The sequence below is a fragment of the Myxocyprinus asiaticus genome, chromosome 14 (assembly GCF_019703515.2).
Source record: "Myxocyprinus asiaticus isolate MX2 ecotype Aquarium Trade chromosome 14, UBuf_Myxa_2, whole genome shotgun sequence".
In the NCBI taxonomy this organism is placed as follows: Eukaryota; Metazoa; Chordata; class Actinopteri; order Cypriniformes; family Catostomidae; genus Myxocyprinus; species Myxocyprinus asiaticus.
Genome location: NC_059357.1, coordinates 24987903 through 25015059, shown reverse-complemented (window position 1 = coordinate 25015059; position 27157 = coordinate 24987903). Strand labels below are relative to the sequence as shown.

Sequence of the window (27157 nt, the reverse complement as noted above, 5' to 3'; positions counted from 1 at the left end):
AGTCACTGATTTTACTTTTTATTTTCTAACATCTCAAAACCCATGATCATGCAATATATGTAAGAAGAGGCTTAAAAATAAATAAATAAATAAATAATAAAAAAAAACAAAACGGGAAATTAAATTCAGTTTAGACACCTTAAAAATCATTCCAAATGAAATTCTGCATGACTCTCAACTTTACCCATGATTCCACTGTTATTTCCCAGCAGAATTACTGTGTAGGATTGCCCGTGTCCCCTTGGCCTTTCCCACACACTGTTTTGCTGCCCTCTCTCTCGCAGACTCCTGGAGTACATTCAATTTTAATTTCAAAACTGCTGCCATATTGTGAGGCTGGCATGCAGCTCAGTCTAGCATAGAATTCTATTAACCCACTCCCTACTGTTCAGATGCCATACTTCACACTGTCCCTGCAGACAACAAACGGGCTGCATAAGTCTTCTGCCCAGTGTTCGGCCTCACTCTCACACCTCTCTCTCTCTCTATTTAAAGGAATAGTTCACCCAAAAATTTTAATTCTGTTATAATTTACTCACCCTCATGTCATTCCAAACCTGTATAACTTTTTCCATGGAACACGATAGGTGAATTTTTGAAAAATATCCTGGTCAGTCTTTTCTCATATGATAAAAGTGAAAGAGGACTGGGGCTGTCAAGCTCCAAAATGACAAATAAGCACCATTTAAGTATCATAAAAGTGGTTCATATAGCTTGTGTGCTACAGTATATTCCAAGTATTCTAAAGCCATACAAGCTTTGTGTGAGGAACGTACCAAAATCTACGTCATTCACTGAAAATCTTGATATCCACCCTAGCTCTCAGAAGTAGCGATGTCCAATTCGAGAATGAAATCTTTTCAATATATGCAACTTTTTAAAATTCATGAAAAAGACTGTTCTGGTTCTAGACTCACAGACCCAATGATCTGGTCACAGTGGTTAACAGGTGGAGGGGAAGATAATCGGTGAATAAAGATTTACATTTCAGCCAGTTCCTCACACATAACTATTATCTGACTTCAAAAGGTGGATGGCCGAAGGGACCAGTTCCGATACTTTTATGGTGCCTTTTTTTGTAATTTTGAAGCTTGACCACCTCAGTCCTCATTCACTTTCAATATCACATAGAAAAATGTGGCCATGATATTCTTTAAAAATTCACCATTTGTGTTCCACGGAAGAAAGTCATATGGGTTCGGAGCTACATAATGTCATTTTTGGGGTGAACTATTCCTTTAATAATCCCCTGTTCTGTGCCACAGTCTCTCTTTCTCCCTCTTTCTCAGTCTCTGAAGGTCGTGGTTCTGTAGCTCTGTGGGCAGGGACATGTGGCCACTGGGGAAAAGCCATCTGAGAAACTCTGTCTACCCACCAAAACCACGAGTTGAGTGGCGGCATTGATCTCGGCCTATACGCACACACATACCCTTAGATGTACACGCTCACACAAAATGCTCTCCACGTCCTCCTTCTCCACCTTCATCGATTGCTAGGCGTGAGCGAGCGATTAGCTCTGTATCCAGCCGAGATCCTCATCACTGGACTAAGGCAGTGTTTCTTTTGTTAAAAAAAAAACACCCCATCTTCTGCTCTGCAATAAAACCACATGCACACGCACTCACGCAGATAGGCTATGCAGCATCACGAGCTCTGCCTGACCCAGTGGCAACAACTTTTATTTGTCTGATCCAGAAAGGACAGGATAGATGTGAGATGGGAGGAGAGAGAGAATTGGTGGTGAATAAAAAGGGAAAGGAGACAAATGCTAATGTGGGTAGATTTCCACTGAGCTGAATGCATCGCTTTCAACACGCTCCGCTGCACACAAATACTGTCATTTCTCTGCAGCAGTGTGGATGAAGGAGTGAGAAAGAGAGAGAGGAAGACGAAAAGAGAAAGTAATTTCTTCATAGTGGTAAGAAGATGAGGGAGGTGGGCACGTCCTGACAGGTCAAATTACTGGTGAATAAAAGTTGAGGAGATGCTATCAACATGTAGACAGCTTATTAAGTGAGACGTCCTAAGAGTTCGGATTACCCCTGTGCTACATCTAATGTTCCACACACATACTATATAAACACCAACACACAAAACCACCAGACGTGTTACAGTTCAGGCTACCAACCTGCCAAGAAAAGTACTATAAGGCTGAAATGCCGTGTTGGGGGAGAGATTTACCAACAGTAGCCACATATTTCACTTTTCAGCATTAAAGGAACAAACGTGTACTCATCAATGTGTAAGGAAATATTGTATTACTTTTTCCTTACAAAACATGACAATCAGTCAATTAATCAAAATTGGTAGCACTTTCCAATAAGGCTGTACACGTAAACATTTAACTAAATTAGTTAACATGGATTAACAATGTACAATACTTTTCTGTACTTATTAATCTTGGTCAATGTAATTACAACATAATTTTTTTTTTTTAAATGTATGAAAAATTTTCAAGATTCAAGGTTAATAAATGCTGTTCAAAAATACTGTTCATTGTTAGTTCATGATACCTAAAGCATTAATGTTAACAAATAAAAACCTTATTGCAAAATGTTACTTCAAAATCTTTATTAATACGCTATAAACGTTTTTTTTTTTTTTTGTGTGTGTGTTTTTTTTGCAATTTCATAAAAAGGCCAAAACATCTATTTTTTTTTTTTTACTTACTGAACTTGGCACAGTCATGACAGTCTACAAGGCTCCTCTGTGACATAATGTCCTGTTTGACATAACAAAATGGCCTCCTTTAAGTTGGTTATACCATACTGACAGCGGACCAAACGTTCAAATATTAATAACATTTTTTTTCAAGAAATAATAATAAAATACACACACACACACACACGTGAGTAAATATCAAGATTTTAAAAAATATATTTTTATTGAATATTGATGGAGCAACATAATTTGCGTGAAAATAAACAATAACGGAAGGTTGTTTTGATTAAAATAACAAATAAAAAAAGTTGCAATGCCCCCACATTTGGAGTAAAAGGGCCCCAGGGGGGTTAAAGTAATATCGTTTAGAGATAGGTGCAATAGTTATAGGGTACAATTTGTCAACTTAGGCAAATACTTTTCAGAAAGCAAGATGCTTTTTTTGAGTAACAAATTAAGATAATACTTATTCAAAACAACCACTTCAGAAAAGGGTTCAACATTTTCTGTTAATTTCCATTACATTTGGCATTGTATAACATCTATAAACAAATGAATCTCCATCGTGATTGGATCAGTCAATGTGAGCCCACTTTGAACATTTCTCATAACAAATCTATTCGCCCCACTTCAGAAAAACAAAAAAAGTGTTTTATTGGGGTCTTCTGCCCTGCAACAGTGGGCCTTTTTACCAAAAATACTATCCTTTCACTTATTGAACAGTTATTAAAAAACTTTTGATTCAATCACCTTGAACAAAACTGAACATGATGAATAAGTATTTTGTCTAAAAATAAATGTGAGAATTTCAGGGATTCTCATTAGCTAAATAAATTTGCAACTTTTAAAAATTATTAAATATTAAATCATAATACCTCAAAATCAAACTTTAGACAATGCATGCAATGATCTCATGGATCAGGAATATTTTGCGGTTTATAGTGACAAACAGGTGTTAAGGAAAATACTGTGGTAGTTTTTGTTGCTGTTTAGTGTTTTGGGAAAAATATTAAATCAAAAGTGCCTTTTATATAGATAGATATATATATAGAGAGAGAGAGAATTACATAATATACATAATAGTTCTGGACAAAACGTCAGGTCCATAGAAACATTTGTATCCATAGAAAATGGGAGTCGATCCAAAATGAGTGTGAGATAATGAGTCATTTCTCTGTCTCTGTTTTCATGCTGGGCCAAATCTGGCTGCAGCTTACGACAAGGGAACAAAAGTTGAGCTGAGGGTACCTCTCTGAGTGTCGTGTGATGTGCGTGTTCTGGCCCTACAGCATATGAACAGGACTGACCAGCTCAGAGTTACTGACACTCATCCTGAGGGAGGCCTGTCGGTCAGTCTGTGTTTATGTGTGTGTGCGCACGTGTGTGATGGAGCAATGCAGACAGGTAGCCTGATACAAGCCCGTCCTTAATGAGCTCAATATGCACACCTACAGGCCAATCCTTCATATGCCCCCTCTGTCTTTCAATAAAGACCTGCACTGACCACAAAAACCTCACAGAGAGAGAGAGAGAGAGAACTGACATAATAGCTAAAAGGTAGGACTAATATCTTAATATTTTTCAGACTTTGACAATATATGTATATCTTATGTTTACAGTATGTACAATATTTGCTTTTAAATTGATTAAAGGAATATTCAGGGTTCAATACAAGTTAAGTTTAATCGAATGCATTTGTGGCATATTGATAACCACAATAATAATTTTGACTTTCCCCTCCTTTAGTTTAAAAAAAAGCAAAAATCTGGGTTACAGTGAGACACTTACAATAGAAGTGAGTGGTGCAAATCCGTAACAGTTTACCCTTTAAGCTCTAAAGTTGTTTTTAAAGATGTCCTGTTTTAGTGGCACACACAAAAATTAAAGGCTTATAAAAAAAAAACTTTTCAAATTTTTTAATGATATAGATAGATACATTGAGACTCTCAGCCTAAGACACTGCTGAAAAATCACAAAATAACTTTTTTTTCTCTTATTTTTCTGATTTGACACTACATATTTCAATAATAGGTATAAATAAAGTAGCTCCAAAAAAATGCTTTTGTTTTGTCCTCAATCATGTCAACTGTATCTGAGAAAATTGTTGTGCTGATACGACAAAGCAACCAAAAGTAATAGCATTACAAAAATAATTATCATAGTAACCCAAAAACGTCTCCATGTGTCCAAAAGCCTCTTCAAATAAATAAAACATTACAATTGTACATAAGAACTAATCACACATGCAAACACAACAAAGACTAAAGGTTTGCATAGCATGCAGACATGATTTTAGTATTGAGATTTCATTGAATGAGTGCCTTTTGACTCGGCGAGTCTGAATCATTGAATCTGTGACATTTACTTGGTGCCATCTCCTGGTGGCCATATGTAACATTGTGCTTTGTGTGGATTATCTAATGACCTATGCATCGATTACCTTGTGTGTTCATCTAAGTAACGGTATGTTATATTTTACGTTCTGTTTATTTTTCGTGAAGTTATATGCGAAAATGCGGAATACAAGCAACACCAACATAATTGTCAAAAACATATTTTTGTCTGTGAGTAAAATAAAGAGGCTGGTAGTATTCTACTCTTTGAGAGCTTTCCAACAACATATGACACATGGCTATTTGATGAGTTTTATGTTTTTGCTGATTGCAATAATATGTACAGTTGAAGTCAGAAGTTTACATACACCTTAGCCAAATACATTTAAAGTCAGTTTTTCACAATTCCTGACATTTAATCGTAGAAAACATTCCCTGTCTTAGGTCAGTTAGGATCACTACTTTATTTTAAGAATGTGAAATGTCAGAATAATAGTAGAGAGAATGATTTATTTCAGCTTTTATTTCTTTCATCACATTCCCAGGGTCAGAAGTTTACATACACTTTCTTCGAATTTGGTAGCATTGCCTTTAAATTGTTTAACATGGGGCAAACGTTTTGGGTAGCCTTAAGGTTCTCACAATAAGTTGCTGGAATTTTGGCTCATTCCTCTACACAGGACTGGTGTAACCAAGTCAGGTTTGTAGGCCTCCTTGCTCGCACATGCTTTTTCAGTTCTGCCCACAAATTGTCTATCGGATTGAGGTCAGGGCTTTGTGATGGACACTCCAATACTTTGACTTTGTTGTCCTTAAGCCATTTTGCCACAACTTTGGAGGTATGCTTGGGGTCATTGTCCATTTGGAAGACCCATTTGCGATGAGCTTTAACTTCCTGGCGGATGTCTTGAGATGTTGCTTCAATATATCCACGCAATTTTCCTTTCTCATGATGCCATCTATTTTGTGAAGTGCACAATTCCCTCCTGCAGCAAAGCACCCCCATAACATGATGCTGCCACCCCCATGCTTCAGGATTGGGATGGTGGTCTTCGACTTGCAAGCCTCACCCTTTTTCCTCCAAACATAATGATGGCCATTGTGGCCAAACAGTTCAATTTTTGTTTCATCGGACCAGAGGACATTTCTCCAAAAAGTACGATCTTTGTCCCCATGTGCACTTGCAAACTGTAGTCTGGCTTTCTTATGGCAGTTTTAGAACAGTGGCTTCTTCCTTGCAGAGCAACCTTTCAGGTTATGTCGATATAGGACTCGTTTTACTGTGGATATAGATACTTGTCTACCTGTTTCCACCAGCATCTTCACAAGGTCCTTTGCTGCTATTCTGGGATTGATTTGCACTTTTTGCACCAAACTACATTCATCTCTAGTAGACAGAATGCATCTCCTACCTGAGCGGTATGATGGCTGCGTGGTCCCATGGTGTTTATACTTGCGTCCTATTATTTGTACAGATGAACGTGGTACCTTTAGGCATTTGGAAATTGTTCCCAAGGATGAACCAGACTTGTGGAGGTCCACAATATTTTTTTCTGAGGTCTTGGCTGATTTCTTTTGATTTTCCCATGATGTCAAGCAAAGAGGCTCTGAGTTTGAAGGTAGGCCTTAAAATACATCCACAGGTACACCTCCAATTGACTCCAATTAGCCAAAAGGCATTTAAATTAGACCGCAAGATCATGTAGATTTACACTCTACAATATCAGGAAGATAAGACCCTTTCTCTCTGAACATGCCACACAACTGCTTGTCCAGTCACTTGTCATAACTAGACTGGACTACTGTAACGCTCTCATTGCAGGCCTCCCTGCATGTGCAACTAGACCCCTCCAAATGATCCAGAATGCAGCAGCACGTCTGGTCTTTAATGAACCAAAGAGAGCACATGTTACACCACTCCTTGTCTCTCTCCACTGGCTACCGGTTGATGCACGCATCAAATTCAAGGCTCTGATGCTGGCATACAGAACAGTCACTGGGTCTGCTCCAGCATACCTAAAATCATTTATGCAGAGCTACGCGCCCACTAGAAGTCTGCGGTCGGCTAAGGAACGTCGCCTTGTTGTACCAACACAAAGAGGCACCAAAACACTTTCCCGGACTTTCAGTTTCATCATACCACGTTGGTGGAACGACCTTCCCAACTCCATCCGTGAAGCTAACTCACTCTCTGTCTTCAAAAAACGACTAAAAACACATCTTTTCCATGAGCACTTAACCAGTCATTAAAAAAAAAAAAAAAAAAAATTCTGTTGCACTATATTCTATTTTGAATACTATTATGATGCTAGTGATACTTTGTAATACAGCACTTTTCATACCACTGTCTCCTAAGATGATTCGCTTATGTTTTCCTCTCTTGTAAGTCGCTTTGGATAAACGCGTCTGCCAAATGAATAAATGTAAATGTAAATGTAAATTAGCCAATAGTCAATTCTGATAGGCAAAAGCTAATTGGCTAATTGCCTAAAGACTTGACAATTTTCTGGAATTTTCCAAGCTGCATAAAGGCACAGTTAACTTAGTGTATGTAAACTTCTGACCCACTGGAATTGTGAAATAGTCGATTGAAACAATCTGTCTGTAAACAATTGTTGGAAAAATTACTTGTGTCACGTATTTTGGTTAAAAATAATAAAGTTTAAAAATCTAGATTAAAAAAAAAAAATCTAGTTTTCCACTGAATATTTTTCATTTTATCATTTGCATTTATACGCACCAAAATAACAATATGTATAGTAATAAAAATAAATATTTACCTACATACATTTTTAGCATTTTAATATATTAAAAATGGCACATAGACTCTTCCATTCACATTTTTGAGTCAAAAAAACTTTGAACCAGTGTTTTGAACTGAATTTATTGAAACAAATTCACAGAAATCAATTTAACTTACCAACTCTTACAATGCTTTTGCTACTGAAGTTATTAAAACATGTCTGAACACTCTCCATAGTCGAGAGTCACAAGTTAAGGAAGGTTTGTGAAACTAGTCTAATTGAATTAATCTAATGTTTCTTTACGAAACTTAATGGCCAAAAAATGACAATAAAATCATTGCATCAATCACAATGTTGCTTAATTTTATACAAGCAGCAAAATTATTGCAAATATATTGTGAATATCTGATATGTACCCCCTACTGGGAGGGTCTCTTTCTTACTTCTCCTGATGCTCCAAATAAAGCCTAAATATTTTCCATGAAATACAGTCACACCTCAAAACATGCTTGGAACACAGTGTCATTCATCCTGAGCCAGCAACAACAGAACAACATCGATCTGAACAAGACACCAACTGTGATGCTAATCTTTGAGAAAATGAGTCAACGTACCTCACCATGTCAGACTACACAGAGAAAGAGAGAGGAAAAACAAAAACAAAAAAGAAAAGGAGTGGAAAAAAAGAGTAGATGGTATAGTTCACCCAAACATGAAAATTCTAAGAAGTTTTCACCTTCATGTCATTCCAAACCTGGATGACTTTCTTTCCCCTGTGGAACTCAAAAGGTGTGGAAGAATATCCAGGCCACTCTTTTCCATCTAGGATTGTCCAGTTCCAAAAAGACAAAAAAGCACCATAGAAGTATCATAAAAGAGTTTGTTCCAGACGACTCATGCGTTTTATTCCAAGTCTTCCTAAAGGCCCAGGTATACTTCGTTTCTGTGTGTTCCGGATCGGATCACGCTCAGCTGACCGCATTGCCTTTCCAAGTATACTTTTCTGACTGCGAACGAATAGGAACGCGTTCGACGCATGCGCACTACAACTGCTTTGTGACACTCTTTTAGTACAGTCAATGGCCAGGGCGTATGCAGACGACGCGCACAGATGAGGACCATGTCCGCTGGACAAGAAAAACTGGGTGGCACGCGGTCAAGCCGTGCGGCTGTGCTGATGACAAAATTTGCGTCAAACTTATTGTATGCGGGGCGATCAGTAACGCGGACACCCAAAGTATACTTTGGCCTTAAGTAATACTATATATGGAATTTAAGTCATTATTCACTGATAATCTTCCCTCATGTGGGCTGTTAACCAATGCAAATCATTGAATCAGTGAATTGAACTTGAGAACTGGATCAGTATGATTCATGAACAAATCATTCAGCCTAGTTTTGTGAACTGAATCAACTGATTCCTTAAAAGAGTGATTTGTTTACAAATCAGACAGCATTGCTTCTCGTGAACTCTCAAGAACGTGCCAAGGAGAGCTAGGGCAGATGTCAAGATTTTCAGGGAATAATGACTTCTATTTTAGTCTTTTCTTCATTTAAAGCTATTGTATGTCTTCAGAACATTTTGAATATAGTGGATAAGTCATATGAACCACTTCCATGATACTTACATAGTGCCTTTTTTGTCATTTAGGAGCTTGACAGCCCCAGTCTTCATTCACTTTCATTAAATGCAAAAAGAGTGGCTAGGACATTCTTCAGAAATGGATGAAAGACTCATACAGGTGTGGAACAACATGAGGGTAAATAAATAATGAGAGAATTTCCCTTTTTGGGTGAACTATCCCTTTAAATAGATGAGTTAAGGTGGTTTTCCTTTGCTATGTGAAACAGATTGACCATTTCTCACATTTTGCATTATGCATCATACCACTAGAGAAAAACTGCCAGCCTCTCTCTCTCACACACACACACATATCTAGCAGTCCAAGCAGTGCTAAGCCTCGCATCGGGCCGTTCATAAATAATACCATCATGCACTGGGCCCACAGCTGGGTCTGCTCGCGGGACAGTTTGAATTATGCAAAGACCTGCACAGTCCGTGCACCTACACACTACCACAAACACACACTCATACGGCACAGACATTCTACATACATCTCACACATATTCACATGCATGCACCAATAGGCACAAACTGGCTGTCGAGGCACAATTGTCGCATATCAATGTAGTATGAGACACGTCTGAACTACCAATTCCACGGACAGAGGGAACAGAAATGGGACTTTAATATGTGCCTGAATCAATCAGCGTGGAAAAAAGGCCAGGGATCACAGACTGCAGGTCCTCTCCCACAGACACCTCTATTCTATATTCAAATTGGGACTTGCGGAGCAGAATGAAGGTTGACATGAGTGTGATTACTTTGGGAGGATGCATTTGGCACTGTGTTATTAATGCCACATTTGTCAATGAGTGATATATGCTTCATGCAAAAAGACCTCTCTCTCTTTGCCTTGCTTCTCTATCTCTGTTTCACTCTGTCTCGTTCTCTTGACATGCTGCCAAACAGTCAGGAGAATTGAAGTCGACAAGTAATCAAAATTGACCCCATTTACTTATTTAATGTATGTTTCTGGTCTTATCGAGTACGGTTCATTGACACTTTATTACAAAATAAAATAATATTTGTCTTCATTATCTATAATCAAAATGTAATAACTAAATGTAACCCTCTGGCTCTATTCCGGTATGTAACACCCACTTTTAACAATCCAATCAATTCCCAACGGATTTGATCAAGTCCCGCCCTGCACTTTTTGCTGAATAAATCAGAATAAGAAAGTAAAGAAAAGTTGCGAACAGTATTTTCCATTGACTTTAAACCAATCAAGAATGCAACATTTTCATTACAACAATCAAAGCAAATTGAGGTTAAATATGTTTCTTATTATATGATGTGTCTTGTGTTTAACTGCCATGTATCTGTTTTCCTTTAGATATTTTAATGAAAGAGGCCAATGATGTTAAAAAAATAAAATAAAATAAACCTACATGAAATTAATGTGAACAAAACATTAAAGAACATTAAGGATATTCTTTTGTACAGAATATTCTTTTGTACAATTATAAAATTGATACTTCCAGTCCATACAGTGATAAATACAGTGTTTCAGCTGTGCTAAAATCCAAAATATAATAACAGTTATGACACATTGATTTAAGAAATAAGGTACAAGAGGTTATGCTATATTGTGAATATAGTCATGGTTGAATGGGTTGTGCGTTGTGCCTTTTAGCTGTTACTATACTCATAATATGGCCTCTTGCACCTTATCGCCTTAATCTTGTGGCATTCAACTAGGAATTTATATATTTATATATATGTACACACACACACACACACACACACACACACACACCGATGAGCTAAAACATTATGACCACCTGCCTAATATGATGTCGGTCCTCCGCGTGCCGCCAAAACAGCACCGACCCGCCAAGGCATTGACTCTACAAGACCCCTGGAGGTGTCCTGTGGTATCTGTCACCAAGACATTAGCTGTAGATCCTTCAAGTCCTGTAAGTTACGAGGTGGAGCTGCCATGGATCGGACTTGTTGGTCTAGTACATCCCACAGATGCTCAATCGGATTGAGATCTGGGGAATTTGGAGGTCAGGGCAACACCTTGAACTCTTCATCATGTTCATCAAACCATTCTTGAACAATGTGTGCAGTGTGGCAGGGCGCATTATCCTGCTGAAAGAGGCCACTGCCATCAGGGAATACCATTGCCATGAGGGGATGTAACTCATCTGCAACGATGTTTAGGTAGGTGGCACGTGTCAAATTGACATCCACATGTATGACCGGATACAGGGTTTCCCAGCAGAACATTGCCCAGAGCATCACGCTCCCTCCACCGGCTTGTCGTCACAGCTGTCCACGTGATGTAAAAGAAAATGGGACTCATCAGACCAGGCAACTTCCTTCCATTGCTCCAAGGTCCAGTTCCGATGCTCGCGTGCCCATTGTAGGCGCTTTCGATGGAGGACAGGGGTCATCATGGGCACTCTGATTGTCTGCAGCTAAGCAGCCCCATTCGCGGTAGGGTGCGATGCACTGTGTGTTGTGACACATTCCTACCATAACCATCATTAAAATTTTCTGTGAATTGTGCCACAGTAGACCTTCTGTCGGTTCGGAGCAGACAGGCTAGACTTCGTTGCCCTAGTGCATCAATGAGACTTGAGCACCCAACACCCTGTCGTCGGTTTGTGGATTGTCTTTCCTCAGACCATTGTTGGTAGGTACTCACCACTGATGACTGGGAGCACCCCACAAGCCTTGCCATTTCAGAGACACTCTGACCCAGTTGTCTGGTCATAACAATCAGGCCCTTGTCAAAGTCACTCAGGTCTTTACTCCTGCCCATCTCTCCTGCATTCAACACGTTGACTACGAGAACTTATTGTTCGCTTACCATCTAATCTACACAGACCTAAACATGTTGCCTTTTTAGGAGATGATCAATGTTATTTACTTCACCTGTGAGTGGTCATAATGTTTTGGCATCAGTGTATATACTATATAGCCCATATATGAAAACATGAACTATTTATTAACAACATACACTCACTGAGCACTTTATTAGGTAGACCTGAACACCTGCTTATTCATTATCTTATAATTCACTCATGTGGCAGTAGTGCAATGCATAAAATCATACATATATGGGTCAGGAGCTTCAGTTAATGTTCACATCAACCAAAAAATGTGATCTCAGTGATTTCGACTGTGTCATGATTGTTGGTGCCTGATGGGCTGGTTTGAGTATTTCTGTAACTGCTGATCTCCTGAGATTTTTACTCTCAACAGTCTCTAGTGTTTACTCAGAATAAAGCCAAAAACAAAAAACACCCAGTGATCAGCAGTTCTGTGGACAGAAACACCTTGTTAATAAGAGAGGTCAACAGAGAATGATCAGATTGGTTCGAGCTTACAGAAAGTCTATGGTAACTCAGATAACCACTCAGTACAATTGTAGTGAGCAGAATAGTATCTCAGAATGCACAACATGTCGAACCTTGAGGCAATGGGCTACAACAGCAGAAGACCAGCTCGAGCACTTTATTAGGACCATACTGTTCCTAATATATTGCTAAGTGAGTGTATACACTAAATACACAAAAAAACTAGATGAACACAAGGGGCAACTCACCTCAAACTTCTGCCGGAATTCTTCGTTGCCTTCTTCACCCTCGGCTGGGACAGGCACATTGAAGTACTCGCCCTCTTCCTGACTAAGCAGTTTAAACCTGCATGTGTGTGAATGTGTTTAAATGTGTTTTACAGAGAATAAAGAAGAGTTAGATGAGTACAGCTTCTCTACAGCATCACATATGTTCAGAAAGTAACAGAGGCATCAAAGCCGCCTGTGATAATGGCTCCATCTGGCCACTATAGAGACTGTACTCTGCTTCTCGTACTTTCATTCTGCGACATTACCTAATTTAAAGCATTCAGATTCTTACAGTTTCCAGCACCGCAGGGACAACCTTCACCACGGTCTTGTGTGAAGAGGAATCTAACTGGTTGGATTTGCCTCCAAACTGCATTCAAACTTTGAAGGACAGCGTGATATGCTGCCTCATACTTAGCGCTTCTAACATCTGTGCTTCCAGATAGCAGTAAAATAGCTTCCTGTCCGACAATGTTAGGTAGTATCAGAAATGAACTTTTGTATTAAAAGAAATAATGGCCTCCTGGAATGTAGTTTTATTGGCATTTTTAAAGTTTGAGGGCATATGGTTAATTCTAACCATTTAAAAACACACAGCATGTTATACAGTTGAAGTCAGAAGTTTACATACACCTTAGCCAAATACATTTCAACTCAGTTTTTCACAATTCCTGACATTTAATCATAGAAAACAGTCCCTGTCTTAGGTCAGTTAGGATCACTACTTTATTTTAAGAATGTGAAATGTCAGAATAATAGTAGAGAGAATGATTTATTTCAGCTTTTATTTCTTTCATCACATTCCCAGTGGGTCAGAAGTTTACATAAATTTTCTTCGAATTTGGTATCATTGCATTTAAATTGTTTAAATTGGGGCAAACGTTTTGGGTAGCCTTAAGGTTCTCACAATAAGTTGCTGGAATTTTGGCTCATTCCTCCGCGTCAGGTTTGTAGGCCTCCTTGCTCGCACACGCTTTTTCAGTTCTGCCCACAAATTGTCTATCGGATTTAAGTCAGAGCTTTGTGATGGACACTCCAATACCTTGACTTTGTTGTCCTTAAGCCATTTTGCCACAACTTTGGAGGTATGCTTGGGGTCATTGTCCATTTGGAAGACCCATTTGCGATGAGCTTTAACTTTAGTCTTGAGATGTTGCTTAAATATATCCACATAATTTTCCTTCCTCATGATGCCATCTATTTTGTGAAGTGCACCAGTCCCTCCTTCAGCAAAGCACCCCCAAAACATGGTACTGCCACCCCCATGCTTCACGGTTGGGATGGTGTTCTTCGGCTTGCAAGCCTCACCCTTTTTCCTCCAAACATAACGATGGTCATTATGGTCAAACAGTTCAATTTTTGTTTCATCAGACCAGAGCACATTTCACTTGCAAACTGTAGTCTCGCTTTTTTATGATGGCTTTGGAGCAGTGGCTTCTTCCTTGCTGAGCAGCATTTCAAGTTATGTCGATATAGGACTCGTTTTACTGTGGATATAGATACTTGCCTACCTGTTTCCTCCAGCATCTTCACAAGGTCCTTTGCTGTTGTTCTGGGATTCATTTACACTTTTCGCACCAAACTTCACATCATCTCTAGGAGACAGAATGTGTCTCCTTCTTGAGCGGTATGATGGCTGTTTATATGGTCCCATGGTGTTTATACTTGCGTACTATTGTTTGTACAGATGTAAGTGGTAGCTTCAGGCATTTGGAAATTGCTCCCAAGGATGAACCAGACTTGTGGGGGTCCACAATTTTTTTCTGAGGTCTTTGCTGATTACTTTTGATTTTCCCATGATGTCAAGCAAAGAGGCAATGAGTTTGAAGTTAAGCCTTAAAATACATCCACAGGTACACCTCCAATTCAGTACACATCCTATCAGAAGCTAATTGGCTAATTGTCTAAAGGCTTGACATCAGTTTCTGGAATTTTCCAAGCTGCTTAAAGGCACAGTTAACTTAGTATATGTAAACTTCTGACCCACTGGAATTGTGATATAGTCAATTAAAAGTGAAACAATCTATCTGTAAACAATTGTTGGAAAAATTACTCATGTCATGCACCAAGTTTATGTCCTAAACGACTTGCCAAAACTATAGTTTGCTAATATGAAATCTGTGGAGTGGTTAAAAAATGAGTTTTAATGACTTTAACCTAAGTGTATGTAAACTTCTGACTTCAACTGTACATTTATGTCAAATACTTAAATTGAATCCATAAATTGAAACAAAATTCTCAATCTGAACAATTATGGCTATTAAATTACAGCTATAAAATTGTATCAACATTAAATGTACAAGATATGATAACACTAACACTCATATAGAATACACATTAAACAACTGGCCAGTTCTTTTGTTCGATTATACAGCCCTACAGTATATTTTCTTACACCACTGTAGATTTTAAAGTTACCACTGTTCCAAATTTTAGTGGTTGAGACTAACAAGCACTGCTACAGCTAAAGGCCACTATGGCATTAAACGATAGATAACAAATAAAAATGCTTTGCCCCCAAGTTTTAAATATCTGGGGCAGCTAAAATAAATACAACAAATAAAACATAATAATTGTATATAAGAACTAATACACATACAAAAACAACGACTAAAGGCATGCTCTTTCTCCAAGCATGCAGGCATGAGTAAAGAGATATCATTCAGTTCCATTCTGTGTCATCTGAGCCATCATTGAGTCTGTGTCATGTACTTGGCGACATCTCATGGTGGTCATATGTAATTAGAGTCTCTGCCCATATTTGGATGACATCCGCTTCTGGTTGCAGCAATCTGAATCCTAATACAATTTATTTAGTGTTCCTTGATTTTCGACAATGTACTACATTAATTTTGATGAAGTCATCTGATCCAGCAAAGCTAATGTGATTTTAGCCAAATAGCACAATATGTGCTGTGTGTACATTGTGCTTCATGTGGATTATTGAATTATCTATGCAGCCGATAACAATTGTGTGTGGGCTCGTTTTAAAGATAATCGCCTCCTCTAAGTACTGGTATGTAATATTTTATGTTCAGTTTCTATTTCATGAAGTTATATGCGAAAACATGGCTTATAAGCGACACTTGTTAACATGTAACGTATGTCAAAGACATACTTAGCTATTGCTCCCTATATCTTTGTCGGTGAGTAAAACAAACTGGCTGGTTGAAGTCTGCTCTTTGAGAGTTTTGCAACGACATATGACACATGAATATTTGATCAGTTTAATGTTTTTACATATTACAATAATATATACAGGCAAAATTATTACTAAATTATCAAAATGGAACACTTCTGATTTGTCTGCAAATTTCAAAGCACTTGTTCGGTTTTGGTCATAATGCCTATGTGCATTGTAAAGTAGAGCTTCTAAGCTTTAAAACGATACCTATTTTGTGTTGGTCAAGATTGTAATGGATTTTTTTTTTCTCGGCGGTCCCATCCGAGCTTAAAGGGTTCATTTCTTACTCTGGTATGAGGTGACCATTGCCGAGACCCAAATAAACAACATTCTCAAAAAGCAACAGACCTACCACTGAAACAACATCCCTTCAGAGAGAGGGATAGCATGCTGGGTTTACACCTCATTCATTGCTACTAATGTGATAGGAGGCCCTGTGTCCATGTTGCCACTGGTGTGTGTGTGTTCTGTTTAAGACTTTAGATGAGTCATGGCTGCAGTGCTCTCCCCCTACACCTCCAGAGGCTTTAGTGTGCGTGTTCATTTCTTAGCTATGGTTTGGGGCAGTGCCGTGTCCAGACGTTTTTGACTGGGGTGGTCCATGTGGGGCACAGACTCATTCAAGGGTGGCATGAAGCGTAACTCAACATCCCTTATTTTAATTATAATAATACTAAGATACAGTATGTACAGTACATTTTCAGGAATTTTTAATATTACTTAGCAAAATAATTGATTGTTAATACTACAAAACACAGAAGACTCCAAATAGCATTTATTTTTAATAATGTTAATGTTAATTTTGTATTTTTTCAGTATAAGTTTTTATGTATATTGTGTGTCTTTAAACTGCATAAATGTTATGGACACTGCTAATATGAACACGGTAGTTCTGTGCAATTTTGTGGAGTTTTGGAGTTGGAGAGATGTTGTGTAGGGTACCGTGGCGTGACGTGATACCATCAAGTAGGCTATTGTTTTATTTTGAGTAAATAAAGAATATATTGAAGATATTTCTTAATCTTATCATAGGAGTACACATAAAGAATGTGCATGGATTTCAGTTTTGTGTAAGGTATTCAATTTAGCCATATATTTGGACTGTCAAAGGTAATTTGACTATTTAATTAAACAGTGCTTTAAAAACAACTTAATTTGATATTAAAGCTGTTTTCCTGATCTAATATATATATATATATATATATATATATATATATATATATATATATATATATATATATATATATATATATAAATATATATATAAATATAATAATTGTGCATCTTTTCTTAAGAGACATACTATGTATTAAGACTGAATGCATTACATTATGAAAGGAAATTAATATAGGCTATATGAAGACTCAAATTCTGAATGAATGAAGGGTTCTTGGCTAGAATAAGATGTTGAAATATGCAGAAGATTACAGCATTACAGTTTTTGTCTAGTTGGGATAGAAGAAAGTACTTGTTCACTTCAATCACTGGTGATGGGACATAGAGGTGCATTCCTGCGGAGCTCCCGCAGGTTGTTTCTTGCGGTGCGGGATTCAATTTCCGAGTTGAAGGTGGGAGCGGATGGTGATTTCATGAGATGTAGACATGATGGGATGGGAAAGGATGATCAGAAAATATCCTGAGGTCACTGTGGCATCAAAGGATGTGTAACATGGACAAGAAAATTGTCAATTTAGTGTTAAGAAACCAACCTCAGGCAAGTCACATGGGCATCATGTCACGTGTCATCTGATAACAACAATACCAGAAAAAAACATTTTTGTGTACACTTGTTGTCTATTTGTATGGCTTTCGCCCTATGTGGAAAACAAATGCCTGGTTGAGGGAATGGGAGCGATCGGGAAGAAAATCACTGCGGACAGTGAATGGGTGAACATGGAGTAAAGTTAATCGGAAGAGTTCAGGTGCGGGATAGAAACTTGCGGTAGAGGGATGGAAAAAACAGTTCCATGCAGACGGATGATCATAGTGCTTTTTGTCACGTTGTACAGTGTTTGCAGTGAATGTAACCATTGTTTATACTGAAATGGTCCCTCACCTGATTTCCTCAAGCCCTCTTCACGGGTGCACTTCAGTGTCGTGGTCTCGAGGATCATGTGACATGCAGCGAGATCTACAGTGCACGATCAAGCCATATTTCATTTTGAAAGACTGTATGCAGTGTTTCCTCCGAGTCCACTTGAATAACTATAATTTCCTAACACTGCTTTCTGCTCCGATTTAAATCAACGAGGTGTAGCAGCCCAGATGAATAAAACAAATTTGCTCTCTTTCACTGATATTTGTGATTGTCTTCCTTTTATTCTTTTTACATGTTTTGACTCCACAACACACTGTAAGAGCAAAAACAAGCAAATAACATAGCATTGGTATTTGCAGGGGGAAACTGATTTAAACAAACCAATGAGACAACATAACTGGCTATTTTAAAACAATTTAAAACAACATTTAACCCAACATCTAAACATAAACAACATAAAACTAACCATACACCAAAGTAACTGACATGAAGACAAAAAAGGGCCCCATCTGGACACGCCCATGGTTTGGGGTCAAAACCCCTTTGGAGTCATTCGAATGTGGAAAATGAATTTGTAAATGGAATAATTTTTTTTCTTTTTTTTCATCCCAGTTTGGAATGCCCAATTCCCACTACTTAGTAGGTCCTCCTGGTGGCGTGGTTACTCACCTCAATCTGGGTGGCGGAGGACAAGTCTCAGTTGCCTCCGCCTCTGAGACCGTCAATCAGCACATCTTATCACGTGGCTCGTTGTGCATGACACCGTGGAGACTCCACATGTGGAGGCTCATGCTACTCTCTGCGATCCACGCACAACTGACCACGCGCCCCATTGAGAGCGAGAACCACTAATCGCGACCACGATGAGGTTACCCCATGTGACTATACCCATTGGTTGCTTAGGAGACCTGGCTGGAGGGAATAATGTTTTTTTTATTATTATTCTTAGGGCGGCATGGTGACAGTGTGTAGCACTGTCGCCTCATAGCAAGAAGGTCCCTGGTTTGAAACCTGGCTCACCCAGGGCCTTTCTCTGTGGAGTTTGCATGTTCTCCCTGTGTTTGAGTGGGTTTCCTCCGGGTGCTCCGGTTTCCCCCACAGTCCAAAGCATGCAGGTTAAGTGAATTGGAAATTTTAAACTGCCCGTATGTGAGAGTGAGAGTGTGAATGTGTATGTCTGTGTGTGTTAGCCCTGTGATGGACTGGCCTCCTGTCCAGGGCGTTTCCCTAACTTTGGCCCGAGACAGCTGGGATGGGCTCCAGCACTACCCGTGACCCTGCAACAACGGCTTGAGAAGATGGATGTATTAATATTATTATTTAAAAAAAAAAAGCAAAAAAGCTTTCTTTTAGGGTAAGCATGTGATGCCCTGCAAAGATGCGCTAAAAAAAATAACGCAGTATCTACACAGTACACATTTTGTGAAACTTGAGTTATGAATGAAATCAGGTCTATTCGACTACGATTCTTCCTGTGACAGACAGGTTTGTCTCACCTCTGCACAGATTCAGAGAAAATATAGTAAAACTACTTCATAATCAACTGTGTTTTGGCTTTGTAAGACAGTGTGGGTAGGGGTTAGTTTACTTATAATTAGCTTTATACATATGGCATGTCCCCATTTAGATAGCGAAGTAAACAGAGAGGGACACACCCACTTTAGTGCAGTGAAATGGCAAATGGAGTGTGTGTGTGCATCACTCGTGAAGTAAGAAAGGTACTAAGTGGTGTGTGTTCAGACTGTTCTTGGCCCCTTTCACCAGCCTTGCATTGAATCTGTGGCCACAGAAAATGAAAACACTTGTCACTCACAAAGTTCTACACATGCCTCATCCACTTTGTGTATTTATATCAAATATTTTGGCTAATTTGATAATGCTTTAAACTACCAATGAGATTATACCATATTTCAATCCATTCCGCTGCCTTTACAATATGTACAAAACCAGTCTCGACAGACTAGACTAATTTTATGCTTCTCATGATCTTAAAAACTTATGCTTAAATGCTGTTTGTTTCTTTACAAAACTTTTTTATATGGATTAGTTCGACCAGATAGTAAAGGAAAAGCAGCCAACAAGTGTCCAGCATACAGTTTATGGAAACTCCTTCAATACGGTGTAAAAAGCATCCAAGGTGGATACCTCATGAAGTTGTTTGAGAGAATGCCAAGTGTGTGCAGGGCTGTAATCAAGGCAAAGGGTGGCTATTCTGAAACTAAAATATTAGAAGTGGTCGAAGATATATTGCTGAGGCCGATAAATCAGCCGATATTCTGACTTTTTTAATAATCGGCATTGGCCGATCAATTTTCCCCTTTGGCCGATTTGTTTCTTGAGGGCGCTGAGAATCGCCTGCTTGCATGTGAAGAGTCTGAGACATGTAAACGATCAGTCACGGTTCGTTTTGTTAAATGATAAAAAGGCAAATATCAATAAAACTAATAACATATATACCATCTGCTAATATGTGCATATCTCGTTTAAACAAATGTAATAAACCAACCTCACAAAATTTGAGCAGATCCAGCATCCTGTGGAGCACTCATAAATCTTCCTCTGAAGCACGTATTCTAACAGTCTCTCCTCAACAGTTCCCTGTAACTTTTCTAATGATAAAAGGCAAATATAAATAAAACTTCTATTATATACCTTACGAAAATCCAGCATTCATCTAATATCTTCCTCTGAAGCGCGTATTCTATCAGCCAGAATCAAAAACTTCAGGATCAGGATCAAAAGTTCCTCTGATTCACAAATCATGAAGACAATCCAAGCAGGTGATCCAGGCCATTTAAACTTACCAGGAGATTGCTGCTGCTCACTGGATCTGCACAAGCTGCAACCAAAGTCTTTCTAGCAAGTCAGTCCACTGTCGGCCATGTTTTGAATGCTCTCGGGAGGCTATATATAGTCATGAAAGTGCAGCTCCTATCTACTTTAATGGAGAAAGACCAAACTGTCCAAAACGGTTGGTCAAGATTAAGATCAAAGAACATATATCAAATCAGCAGTAAAATCTGACAACACTGGTATCATAAATGGTGCTTCTTTACCTCAGATTACGCTAAAAACACAATTTTCCCAGCCTTTATAGCTAATACACATGCGCGTTATTGAGTTGATTGACAGGTACGATGTCTGTATCTAAAAGGTGATTTGCTCTTTTTCCTGTAAGGCGGGACTTCCTATCTACATCCGTTGACCGTTGGCTGCAGTTGGGCATTCTAATTTCTCCCATTCATTTTAATAGAAGTGGCCCGTCTCTGCTAAATAGTCTCTGGTGCAACTTCAAAGTAAAAGCTGTAAAATGTGCTATAAGTAAATGTGTTATTCACTATGCACTGTATGTACAATTGGTTTGATTCAGTATGTTTTGAGAAAATGTGATTGCTAATGTGGACATGCCATCTATGTCTGCTGGACTACTGTGTGTACTGTTATTTCCTTCTTCCTAATATATTAACAATTTCTTCACATGCAAATAAATTACTAAAATTTGATGACTAAACAGAAATCAGAAGAAACTGCTATCTACCATTTAAAATACAATATTATTATAATTTTTTTTTTTTTTTTTTACAAAGTTAAAGTTTTGTTTGAAATTGAGTAAATATAGTGATAAACCCTTATTTACTATTATTATTATTTTAGCAATTTTATGTTTATGTTATTTACTACATTAAACTGTGATATATATCAGCACTGAATCGGCCTATCAGCCACCCTGCACTCTGGATATCGGCATCGGCCATTAAAAAAACCATATTGGTCGACCACTAAATATTAGTTTCGATTTGTTTAAAATTTTTGGTCGCTACATAATTCCCATAGTTCCATTTGTGTTTGTATTGCTGTTGTATCTATGACTTTAGTACCTCCGTAGTCTCGCGTAACGCTTCAAATGGCCATGAACCGCCCATTTTGACAGGAAAAGCCATCTAACTGACATGTAAAGCAACCAATCACAGTCGGTTATGGGGTGTTCAGGGGCGGTGTTATCGGAGATGTTTCATACCATAATAAAAGACCAACATGGGGGAAAAATTATTTATATAATAGCACGCGAGTCTCCGCGAGCGATTGCACAGAAAACACACGGTAGAACAGTAGAAAATGTGTAGAGAGTCCAAGTACAGCACAGAAAACCTCATTATAGAGAATTTCACAGACTCTAAGTAAACAAAGCAGAATATGCAGCTCTACTCATGGATTCTGTGATTATTTTTTCCTCAAAAGTGCTCATTCTATCAACGCGGAACCTTGTGAACACAACTCGGCTTCTAGTGGACTGATAAAACATTTTGTGTGCATCTACTCGCAGAAGTTGATCAAAAAAAGCATTATCCAGTTTTGTGTGCTATAAGCATCAGATGGTTAGTGCACGGATTGTGGGCGGTCCATGGGCGTGCCGTCCGAGGCTGAGACTAGTACATCTGTAGACACCAGTAACTTATAGCTGTCAGAAAAAACTGTATGCTTTATAGGTAACAACAAAAATCTTTCAGATTGAGAACTTTATTTCAATGAATACAATTACCTCATAGGTTTTGAACTTTTTAACTAGTAATGGAAGTACAATGGTATCTGACGATGGAGTGTTGAGAGTGATTTGATAATTAAAACCTCTGGTTTGTTTAATATCCTGCAAGTACACAAACTCCTCCAGAGTAGCTCTTTGAGGAACTCTATTCTTCTGACACTCAAACTAATATGCAAACTTGAATGAGTGGTGTGATGAGACAGTGACAGCTCCGAGAATAAGTTTGTGATCATGTCAATCTATCCTGACTGAAGGTCCACTGAGGTCTGAAATGTCTTGCGTATAATCTGACACTCTGTAGTGACAAGCAGCAGCCATCTCATACACACAAAAACCCACCCACCCACACACACACACACACACACACACACACACAGAAACACCCTCACGAAACACACATACATGCATCTCAAACATCCTATAAAAGTCGCATCTAGAGAGAAATGGAGAGAGAACCTAGCAAACATGTGTATGTTCTTAAAATGTTTTCAAAACATTTAATTTTATTTGTAGAAAGGTAAAAATGTCCAGTTTTCTTAACATTGTGGTCAAACCAGATAAATTACCAGCGTCAAACAATTTGTCTGTCCACACTGAACGCAAAACTGTGCAATGTGACAGTCACAGCCAATCAAAACATTTGATGCTTAAAGAAATATTCTGGGTTTAATACAATTTAAGTTCAATCAACAGCACTGTGGAATAATTAACTTTGACTTGTTAAAATAAATTTTCGAAAAATTGGAGTTACAGTGAGGCACTTACAATGGGGCAATTCCACGAATGGAAAAATGGTTATTTCAATCTTATTTCAATTCATCATGCAGCCTTGTTGGGTACATAATAGAATGTATCTCAGAGGTCATAGATAGCAGATTTTAAAGTGTTTTGGATGGTTCCCCTCATGATGCATGTGCTGCTTTCACTACTGTCACATCTGTAACGAAGAGATGTCACGTCCGTAATGCCGTTTTTTTTACCCATTTATATGAAAATGAATATTAATAAAAAAAGAAACATTACATGTTCTTAGGAGTGCCAACCCTTCTACATTCTGTGGCTATTAATATTTCTGGATTGTACATTTCAATTCACAGAGTTTTTGCAAAGTTTGTGGTCTCCCAAAAACTTGTGTCTATTTTTGTCACATCCGTAATGCAAGCTTATTTCCCTATCTAAACTGAAAAAAAAAACAAAAAAAAAAACAAAAAAAAAAAAAACTGGTCTAGACTGAAATTTTTCTGATGTCTGGACTCTGTCTGCCATGGAACATGATTATAAATATAAATTGTCTGATATACTAGTATTGAGTACTTTATATATGAAGTTAAATTTCACATTTTCACTGCAAATATCACATCCATAATGCTGGAATTGCCCAATGAAAGTGAATGGGGCTGATTTTTGGAGGGTTTAAAGGCAGAAATGTGAAGCTTATAATTTTATAAAAGTACTTACACGAATTCTTCTTTTAAAATTAATTTATTATTTGAGCTTTAAAGTTGTTCATTATTTTTACAGTCATTTTAGGGTCTAAGGGTTTGTTGACATTTCACGCCATGGCAATGAAGTTGTAAAATTGGCTTTAACTTTACACAGAAAAGGATAGTAAGCGATTTTATCACACTAAAATCATGTTAACATGCATATTGTTTGTGTTTAGTGGCTATACTTTTGAAATAGTGAGTATTTTAACATTTACAGATTGACCCCATTCACTTCCATTGTAAGTGACTCACTGTAACCCAGATTTCTACTTTTTTTATTTAAAGAATTCAAAATAAATTTTTCTGGTTATCAGTATTATGCCATAAATGCTGTCAATTGAGCTTAACTTGTAATAAACCCATAATATTCCTTTAATGCAGAGTTATAATAAATGTTATTAAAAAAATAACTGTGTTTACAAGGATGTTGTTTAAAACTATTTATATGTAAAACTTAATGTAACCCTAAAACGTCTTGGTTACGTACGTAACCTCGGATCCCTGAGATGAAGGGAACGAGACATGCATTATTAACGCATATGGGGAGTGCCTTCTTACATGACCTAGTTGAAACCTCGCTACAATAATGCCAATATTCTAATATTGGCTGTGGTGTTTGAGCCTTGACTGTTTTGTTGCAAAGCTGTCTGCTATAAAAACAGGTGCACAAACACCATTTCCTCAGAATTTCTGACTGAGAACAAGGAGCACATCGCTCGTGCCTCAAGAACTTTGAGTCTTGTAGTGTGGCCAGCATTTGCAATGTCTCGTTCCCTTCGTCTCAGGGAACCGAGGTTATGTACATAAACAAGACATTCGTTACAACTCAGTACACTTGACATTGCGTAGCAACGCATATGGGGAACAGAATCCCATCACGCCGCACTACATGACATAACCTCCCAGAAAGGAAGCATGATGCCGCAGTCTCGTGGGACGGTGACCGACATGCAACCCTAAAACGTCTCGGTTACGTAAGTAACATCGGTTCCCTGAGACAATGGAACGAGACATTGCATTTATTAATGCATATGGGGAGTGTCTTCTTACACGACCTAGTTGAAACCTCACAACAGTAACGCCAATATTCTAATATTGGCAATGGTGTTTCACCCCGCCTGTTTTGTTGCAAAGCTGTCTGCTATAAAAACAGGTGCACATACACCCTTTCCTCAGAATTTCTGACTGAGAACAAGGAGCGCATCACTTGTGCCTCAAGAACTTGGAGTTTTGTAGTGCGGCCAGCATTCGCAATGTCTCGTTCCCTTCGTCTCAGGGAACCGAGGTTATGTACGTAAACGATACATTCCTTATGACTCAGTACACTTGATATTGCGTAGCCGCACTACATGACATAACCTCACAGAAAGGAAGCATGATGCCGCAGTCTAGTGGGACGGTGACCGACATGAGTATGCCGCAGTGAGTGACCCTCATGTTGGGCCAGGAGGGGAGAACTCATAATGAATATATTAACTATTGTCATATAGTATGAATTAACTCCTTCAAGAACACAGTCGGGAAAGGAGTTTATTTATAATGTAAGTGCTTGTGACTTAAATTACAATGGCCTGAATGCAGACAGTTGTGTAAAAAGATGGGGAGCTCATCCTTAAAGGGAGGAGCATAAGTATATATATATTTGGCCAATGAAATAGCAAGCGCTCTAAACAGAGACTTGTGAAGAGAGAGATGATAAATCTAGGTTGTAAAACCTTGCAAATGTGTTTGGAGAAGACTATCCTGCCGCAAAACATATGTCTTGTAAGGACACACCATTCGTCCATGCCCATAAGGAGGCCATGCCTCTAGTTGAGTGTGCTTTAACACCAATTGGGCAAGTCTTACCCTGTGACTCATAAGCCAGGGCAATTGCATCGACATTCCAGTGAGAAAGTCTTTGCTTGGAGACAGACATTCCTTTCGTGTGTCCTCCATAGCATACAAAGAGCTGATTAGACAGTCTGAGCTGGCGTGTATGCTCAACGTATGCGCGTAGCGCCCGCACAGGGCATAACAAATGCAATGACTGTGAACCACCTACGCTCTGAGAGGCATGGTTAGTACCTTAGGCACAAAGCCTTTTCTGGGTTTGACAGTGGCTTTTGAAAGACCAAGGCCAAATTCCAGACATTAATTGTCGATTGATAATGCATGCAGGTCACCGACCCGTTTTACTAAGGCCAGCAGCAGTGCGGTCTTAACGGAGAGCATGCGCAAATCAGAGTCCAAAGGCTCGAAGGGGGGCCCTGCGAGAGCTTTTAGGACTAAAGTTAAGTCCCAAGTCAGGACTGTAGCCAGCCAAGGTGGGTTTAATCGTCTTGCTCCTTTAAGGAACTTTATGATTAAATCATGCTTGCCTATAGTGGCGCCGGCTTCATGTGTGTGATACGCAGATATAGTCACCACATACACTTTAAGCGTTGACGGAGTGAGTCCTGCGTCTAATCGCTCTTGATGAAAAATGAAAATGTCATGTATGGGGCAGTTTATTGGGTCTTTGCCATGTGAGAAACACCAATCAGTGAACACATTCCATTTTAGCACATAGAGGCATCTCATGGACGGCGCTCTGGCCTGTAAAATGGTGTTCATGACTGAATGCGTCAGTTCTGGCATGTTTAGCGTGCTCCATTCAGGGGCCACACATGCAGGTTCCACATCTTGGGCTGGGGATGCCAGAATGTGCCTTGCACCTGAGAGAGGAGATCCCTCCTGTACAGCATCTCTATCATTTATGGAAACCATGGCTGTTTGGGCCATTTTGGCGCAACCAATAGAATCGTTTCCTCGTCCTCTCAGACTTTGCATATGACAGAGTGCATCAGACACACCGGGGGAAATGCATATTTGCGTTTCGCCTGCCATTTTTTGGGCCATTGCGTCCGCTGCTCTCAGCAGGGCTTGGGACTTCGAATACCAGAGGGGACAGTGGGTATTCCCCACTGAGGCAAATAGATTGA

General features: G+C 38.8%; 1 protein-coding gene across 3 annotated transcripts in view; it reads right to left on the bottom strand.

Annotated features, from left to right (window-relative positions):
• LOC127451229 (protein kinase C beta type) overlaps nucleotides 1-27157 on the bottom strand; it is a 237699-nt gene that overhangs the window by 83565 nt on the left and 126977 nt on the right. For all 3 annotated transcript variants that reach the window (XM_051715746.1, XM_051715744.1, XM_051715745.1), the window contains one exon: nucleotides 12922-13018. In XM_051715746.1, the coding sequence (XP_051571706.1) occupies nucleotides 12922-13018 (97 nt within the window). The remainder of the gene's footprint in view (nucleotides 1-12921; nucleotides 13019-27157) is intronic.